The following is a 7,500-nucleotide window of genomic DNA, read 5'->3' as shown; positions in this document are numbered from 1 at the left end:
CCTGTCTCACCTCACCCTGTCTCACCTCACCATGTCTCACCTCACCCTGTCTCACCTCACCCTGTCTCACCTCACACTTTCTCACCCTGTCTCACCTCACCCTGTCTTACCTCACCGTGTCTCACCTCACCCTGTCTTACCTCACCCTGTCTCACCTCACCCTGTCTTACCTCACCGTGTCTCACCTCACCCTGTCTCACACCTCACCCTGTCTCACCTCCCCTTGTCTCACCCTGTCTCTCCTCACCCTGTCTCACCATGTCTCACCTCACCCTGTCTTACACCTCACCCTGTCTCATCCCACCCTGTCTCACCTGACCGTGTCTCACCCTGTCTCACCTCACCGTGTCTCACCCTGTCTCACCTCACCTTGTCTCACCTCACCGTGTCTCACCTCCCCTTGTCTCACCCTGTCTCTCCTCACCCTGTCTCACCTCACCATGTCTCACCCCTCTCACCTGTCTCACACCTCACCCTGTCTCACCTCACCATGTCTCACCCCTCTCACCTGTCTCACCTCTCTCACCTGTCTACATGCTAACAGTTTTCTTCTCCTGCTCGTCCTCAGGTCTCTGGGCAGGATGGAAGACGTGGCGGTACGTAGAATAAAACTTTAATCAGGCTTATTAGAAGAAGAATCGTTGTTGTTGTTTTTTGAGTCGCTGTAACATCTTGAACTCTCCCGGCCGGTGATCGTAAAGATTATTTGAAGTATCAGACTCATGGGAAGCTTACGTCGTTTCCTGTCTGTTTCTATGGCAACAGCTTCTGCAGTATAAAGAGCACCTGAGCATCTCTGATGAAAACAAGAGGCGGGACTTCCTGAAGAGCTGCCTCAGGTGAGTGAGTCCTGCAGGCCACCGTACTGTACTGAACTAGAGTACTTTATTTAAACAGTAGAAACAAAGTCCTCATCAGACACTTCATGTGATGACCTGATGATGTCAGCAGTGACATCACTGTAACATGTGTTTGTTTGTGTCCAGTCTCCCGTTCTCTGCAGAGGACTCGGCTCACATTCAGGATCACTACACCCTGCTGGAGAGACAGATCATCATCGAGGTCAGAGACAAAACAAAACCTAACCCCGACTCAGACCAGCTCTGAAGGCTCTGTGTGTGTTAAAGGAAGAACGTGCGACTTTTAGATCCAGTAGATGGCGCCCTTTAGCACCAGCATGAAACCAAAACAAACTTCTGATTGGCCACACCTCCAACGCCCCTACACTCAAACCAAGTTGCAGACAAAATCGTCCTTTGCTCGAGCTGCAATCACCTGTGTCCTACATTGTTATGTTAGCATGCTAATGTTAGCGCTCTTTAGTTAGCTCGTAGCTTCACATTAGCTGTGTCCTGCATTGTTGTGTTAGCATGCTAATGTTAGCGCTCCTTAGTTAGCTCGTAGCTTCAATCTCAAACACACTCTGAGTTCTGAAGTCTCTCTAACTCTTCTAGTTTCCTTTAACAGAAGGGGCTGTAAGTAAAAGTAAAGATTTGATTATTAACGACTCTGGGAATGGGTTATGGATACGACTCTGCGATTCAGTGTCTCAGTTCACTCCAGTTAAAACCCAGTTCATTCCTGTTGTGTTGCTAGGCAACTGACCGGCAGGCCGAGCGAGGAGGGAAGGTGGAAATCTTCCAGAAGTTTCCCAGAAGAGCTTCAATCCTCAACATGCCGTTAGTCACAACTCTGTACTACTGCTGCTTCTACCACTACACCGAGCCCGAGGTCAGTCTCACATTAACTAGACCTGTATGAGATCAGGTTAACCAGATAATCTGAACCTGATCATCTGAACCAGATAAATTGATCCAGATTAGTTGATCCAGATAAATTTATCCAGATAAATTTATCCAGATTAGTTGATCCAGATAAATTGATCCAGATTAGTTGATCCAGATAAATTGATCCAGATTAGTTGATCCAGATTAGTTGATCCAGATTAGTTGATCCAGATAAATTGATCCAGATAAATTGATCCAGATTAGTTGATCCAGATTAGTTGATCCAGATAAATTGATCCAGATTAGTTGATCCAGATAAATTGATCCTGCTTGTCTTCTGTTCTCAGGGAATGTACAGCAGTCCGTTGAACATCCGTCAAACCTTCAAGGTGAGACTTGTTCAGGTGTTGTTTACGTGTATAAACACTCAAAGGCTGACCTCTGAACGACTACCAAACACCTGTTGACCTTTGACCTCAGATTCCAGAGAAGCAGTACTTTGTGACGGCGTTGTCGGCGCGGGCGAAGCTGAAGGCGTGGTCGGATGTGGACGCTCTGTTCACGAGCAGGAACTGGCTCGGCTTCACCCGGAAGAAATCACCGCTCAACTTCCAACGAGTCGTTGACATCCTGCAGAAGAACTCCGCCCCCACACAGGTGAGGAGGCAGGGCTAACAGTACCACCAATGATCAAGGTGTTTGATTGACAGGAGGAAGTAGAGATGTAGGGTTTTATTTGATTGACAGGTGAATGACTGACAGGTGTATGATTGACAGGTCTATATTTAATGATTGACAGATGAATGACTGACAGGTGAATGACTTACAGGTCTATATTTAATGATTGACAGATGAATGATTGACAGACGAATGATTGACAGGTGTATATTTAATGATTGACAGATGAATGATTGACAGGTGAATGACTGACAGGTGAATATTTAATGATTGACAGATGAATGATTGACAGGTGAATGACTGACAGGTGTATGACTGACAGGTGAATGACTGACAGGTGAATATTTAATGATTGACAGATGAATGATTGACAGGTGAATATTTAATGATTGACAGATGAATGATTGACAGGTGAATGACTGACAGGTGTATGACTGACAGGTGAATGACTGACAGGTGAATATTTAATGATTGACAGGTGAATGACTGACAGGTGAATGACTGACAGGTGAATATTTAATGATTGACAGACAAATGATTGACAGGTGAATGACTGACAGGTGAATATTTAATGATTGACAGATGAATGATTGACAGGTGTATGATTGACAGGTGTATATTTAATGATTGACAGGTGTATGATTGACAGGTGTATGATTGACAGGTGTATGACTGACAGGTGAATGACTGACAGGTGAATATTTAATGATTGACAGGTGAATGATTGACAGGTGTATGATTGACAGGTGAATGACTGACAGGTGTATGACTGACAGGTGAATGACTGACAGGTGAATATTTAATGATTGACAGGTGAATGACTGACAGGTGAATGACTGACAGGTGTATGACTGACAGGTGAATGACTGACAGGTGTATGACTGACAGGTGAATGACTGACAGGTGAATATTTAATGATTGACAGGTGAATGACTGACAGGTGAATGACTGACAGGTGTATGACTGACAGGTGAATGACTGACAGGTGAATATTTAATGATTGACAGGTGAATGACTGACAGGTGAATGACTGACAGGTGTATGACTGACAGGTGAATGACTGACAGGTGAATATTTAATGACTGACAGGTGTATGACTGACAGGTGAATGACTGACAGGTGAATATTTAATGATTGACAGGTGAATGACTGACAGGTGAATGACTGACAGGTGTATGACTGACAGGTGAATGATTGACAGGTGAATATTTAATGATTGACAGGTGTATGATTGACAGGTGTATATTTAATGACTGACAGGTGTATGATTGACAGGTGTATATTTAATGATTGACAGGTGAATGATTGACAGGTGTATATTTAATGATTGACAGGTGTATGATTGACAGGTGAATGATTGACAGGTGTATTTTTAATGATTGACAGGTGCTGAAGGACTACGTGGCGCTGGTTGATGATGCGGACGTCAGGATCGGTTTGGCTCAGAAATATAAATGTCACGACATCGTCATCAGCGTGAGGCACATACCTGTGTTCACATTAATAAAGCTCTCTGATTGGACGATCAATTATAAGCCCTCAATACACCTGCTCATGTTAATGATGTCATGTTTCTCTGGGCCAATCAGACGTACCGGGACCTGAAGGACCGACAGCTGTTGCTAGGATACCGGGGAAAGGTTGAGAGAGGGTCGACGGAGGAGAGGAAGATTGACGAGCTGCTCAACAACCCGGTGAGGAAGAGAATGATGACATCACCATCATCATCATCACCATCATCACCATCATCATCATCAACATCATCATCATGTGACCTCACTGAATGTTTCTTCTTCTCTTTCAGCAAATGAGGTGGAAGAACTGACCGTCACACAGGAAAAGGACATTAGGGACGTCCAATCAGCTTTCAGCCTGGGGGAGTGCTCACTGAGCTGCTGCCCCCAAAGCGCAGAGTGGGCGGGGCTTATTGTTCTTGAGTCATTGATGACTCATCAGAAAGACATTCCTGAAAAATGTTTTGTAAATATGAATGTAAATAAATATTATCAACAAATGTGAAATGATAACGAGTTATTGATTAAGGAAAGGAGGTAAGAAGAGGAGGTAGATAAGGAAAGGAGGTAAGGAGAGGAGGAGGTAGTGAAGGAAAGGAGGTGGAGAAGGAGAGGAGGTAAGGAGAGGAGGAGGTAGATAAGAAAAGGAGGTAGAGAATGAGAGGAGGAGGTAGAGGAGGAGTGGATAAGGAAAGGAGGTAGAGAATGAGAGGAGGGGGTAGAGAAGGAGAGGAGGAGGTAGAGAAGGAGAGTAGGAGTAAGTGAAGTAAAGGAGGAGGTATTGAAGAAGAGGTAGAGAATGAGAGGAAGAGTGGATAAGGAAAGGAGGTAGAGAATGAGAGGAGGAGATAGAGAAAGATAAAGATAAACTTTATTGATCCCTCGTGGGGGAAATTTGTGCATTACAGCAGCTCCAGAAAACAGGAATATAATTATTAAAAATAAAAATAGAAGTTGAAAATAAAAAAATACAATAATGTAAAGTTACACAGTAACTACACTGTAAAGAGTTATTGTTATTTAAAAACACACACAGTGTGTAGCATGAGGTGGTGATGCTGTTAAAGAGTCTGATTAAACAGTCTGATGGCAGATGGGATGAACGACCTGCGGTAGCGCTCTGTCTTGCAGGGTGGGTGTCTCAGTCTGCTGCTGAAGGAGCTGCTCAGGGCCCCCACAGTGTCATGCAGGGGGTGAGAGGGGTTGTCCATGATGGATGTCAGCTTCACTAACATCCTCCTCTCACCCACCTCCTCTACAGAGTCCAGAGGACAGTCCGAGACAGAACTGGCCCTCCTGACCAGTCTGTTCAGTCTCTTCCTGTCTCTCTCTGTGCTCCCTCCTCCCCAGCAGACCACTGCATAGAAAAGTGCAGACGCCACCAGTGTCATAAAAAGTCTGTAACAGAGTCCTGCACACTCCAAAGGACCTCAGTCGTCTCAGCAGGTGAAGTCGACTTTGGCCCTTCTTGTACAGGACGTCTGTCCTGCGGAAGTCAATCACCATGTCCTTTGTCTTGCTGGCGTTGAGCTGAAGGTGGTTGAGCTCACTCCAGTCGACAAAGTCCATGATGACCTGCCTGTACTCCTGCTCGCTCCCCTTAGACACACACCCCACGATGGCTGTGTCATCGGAGAACTTCTGCAGGTGGCAGCTCCCAGAGTTGTGACAGAAGTCTGAGGTGTACAGGGTGAAGAGAAAGGGGGAGAGAACTGTCCCCTGAGGGGCCCCTGTACTGCAGACCACCATGTCAGACTCACAGTCCTGAAGCCTCACGTACTGTGGTCTGTTGGTGAGGTAGTCCGATGTCCATGCAGCCAGGTGACAGTCCACTCCCGCCCTCTCTAGCTTCCCCCTGAGCAGTGCAGGCTGGATGGTGTTGAAGGCACTGGAGACCCTCACAGTGCTGCCGGTGTTCTCCAGGTGAGTCCAGGATCTCTGCAGCAGGTAGGTGACGGCGTCATCCACTCCGATGTTCGGCTGGTGTGCGAACTGCAGAGGATCCAGATTAGAAGTCACCAGGGGGCGGAGGTTGTTGAGGACGATCCTCTCCATGGTCTTCATCAGGTGAGAGGTGAGGGCCACAGGTCTGAAGTGGTTAGGCTCCCTGGGGTGAGATGTTTTTGGGACTGGCACCACGCAGGAAGTCTTCCACAGAGTCGGGACCCTCTCCAGTCTCAGGCTCAGGTTGAAGATCTGCAGAAGGACCTCACAGAGCTGGTCTGCACAGTCCTTCAGGAGTCTGGAGCTGATGCCGTCGGGACCTGTGGCCTTCCTCCTCCTCTCCTTACCTCCTCTCCATCCTCCTCAGCATTCGGTCATATTAACTGCTGAGGGAGTTTTCACATGTGATCAGTCACCACGATCACGTAACGTGATCTTCTTCTTCAGAACATCAACCATGTTTTTACTTTTACAACATTCAGACTTTCTCAACTGAAATCACGTGAACACTAAGTCTGAAGAACGTTGAAACTCTGACGACCCGAGCAGCACCTGAACGCAGCATCAGGCACTAACTGACAGTGAACAAGCGTTCTGATTGGTGTGTGGTGTCTGAGGAGGGCGGGGCTTAGTGTGACAGGTTCATGAGGAGTGAAAACAAACAAACAGAAATGTAAAATATGAAGGAATATATAAAAGAAGAAGGAGATTCTTTTGAATGGATCAGAGGTCTGCTGTGCCACCTTGTGGTTTAAATATGCCACTGCAGCTTTATGCTTATTTTATTTATGAATAATTATGACATATAAACGGGGTCTCCCAGGGGCAGACACGAGGTCATCTGGTGTGTAGTTGATAGGAAGGAGGAACTATCCGAGTGTTGCATTTACGTTCCTCCTCCTCTCTCCTCTCTCCTCTCCTCTCTCCTCCTCTCCTCCTCTCTCCTCCTCTCCTCTCTCCTCCTCTCCTCCTCTCTCCTCCTCTCCTCTCTCCTCTCTCCTCCTCTCCTCCTCTCTCCTCCTCTCCTCTCTCCTCTCTCCTATCCTCTCCTCTCTCCTCCTCTACTCCTCTCCTCCTCTCTCCTCTCTCCTCCTCTCTCCTCTCCTCTCTCCTCTCTCCCCTCTCCCCTCTCCCCTCTCCCCTCTCCTCCTCTCTCCTCTCCTCCTCTCCTCCTCTCCTCTCCTCTCTCCTCTCCTCTCTCCTCCTCTCCTCTCCTCTCTCCTCTCCTCTCCTCTCCTCTCCTCTCTCCTCTCCTCTGTCCTCTCTCCTCTCCTCTCCTCTCCTCTCTCCTCTCCTCTTCCTCCTCTCTCCTCTCTCCTCTCTCCTCTCCTCTCCTCTCCTCTGTCCTCTCTCCTATCCTCTCCTCTCTCCTCTCTCCTCCTCTCCTCCTCTACTCCTCTCCTCCTCTCCCCTCTCTCCTCCTCTCTCCTCTCCTCTCTCCTCTCTCCCCTCTCCCCTCTCCTCTCCTCTCCCCTCTCCTCCTCTCCTCTCTCCTCTCTCCTCTCTCCTCTCCCCTCTCCTCTTTCCTCTCTCCTCTCCTCTCCTCTCCTCCTCTCTCCTCTCTCCTCCTCGTCTCCGTGTGTGATGCGTTCAGGGTCCTCTCGGTGGTTCCGGAGAACCTGCGGTCGGTGTGTTTT

The 7,500-nt window shown here is 47.5% G+C and overlaps 2 protein-coding genes across 3 annotated transcripts in view; both read left to right on the top strand.

The window, feature by feature from the left end:
- vipas39 (VPS33B interacting protein, apical-basolateral polarity regulator, spe-39 homolog) overlaps positions 1–4,426 on the top strand; it is a 12,405-nt gene extending 7,979 nt beyond the window's left edge. The window contains exons 11-19 of one of the 2 annotated variants that reach the window (XM_061052826.1): positions 569–596; positions 766–839; positions 987–1,062; positions 1,597–1,731; positions 2,075–2,116; positions 2,208–2,384; positions 3,792–3,881; positions 3,995–4,138; positions 4,175–4,426. In XM_061052826.1, coding sequence (XP_060908809.1) covers positions 569–596; positions 766–839; positions 987–1,062; positions 1,597–1,731; positions 2,075–2,116; positions 2,208–2,384; positions 3,792–3,881; positions 3,995–4,138; positions 4,175–4,216 — 808 coding nt within the window. In that variant the 3' untranslated portion in view covers positions 4,217–4,426. Of the gene's footprint in view, positions 1–568; positions 597–765; positions 840–986; positions 1,063–1,596; positions 1,732–2,074; positions 2,117–2,207; positions 2,385–3,791; positions 3,882–3,994; positions 4,139–4,174 lie in introns of those variants that run through there. The other variant, XR_009675046.1, reaches the window with a different exon arrangement.
- Positions 4,427–7,423: 2,997 nt separating this feature from the next.
- gpr132b (G protein-coupled receptor 132b) overlaps positions 7,424–7,500 on the top strand; it is a 15,451-nt gene continuing 15,374 nt past the window's right edge. Inside the window, exon 1 of the mRNA XM_061052862.1 lies at positions 7,424–7,500. This exon is cut by the window's right edge and continues 188 nt beyond it. The gene's annotated coding sequence lies outside the window, so the exon portion shown is untranslated.

Source organism: Labrus mixtus, chromosome 12 (assembly GCF_963584025.1).
Source record: "Labrus mixtus chromosome 12, fLabMix1.1, whole genome shotgun sequence".
Classification (NCBI taxonomy): domain Eukaryota; kingdom Metazoa; phylum Chordata; class Actinopteri; order Labriformes; family Labridae; genus Labrus; species Labrus mixtus.
The sequence above is the reverse complement of the archived record's forward strand: the minus strand, read 5'-3'. Positions and strand labels throughout refer to the sequence as shown.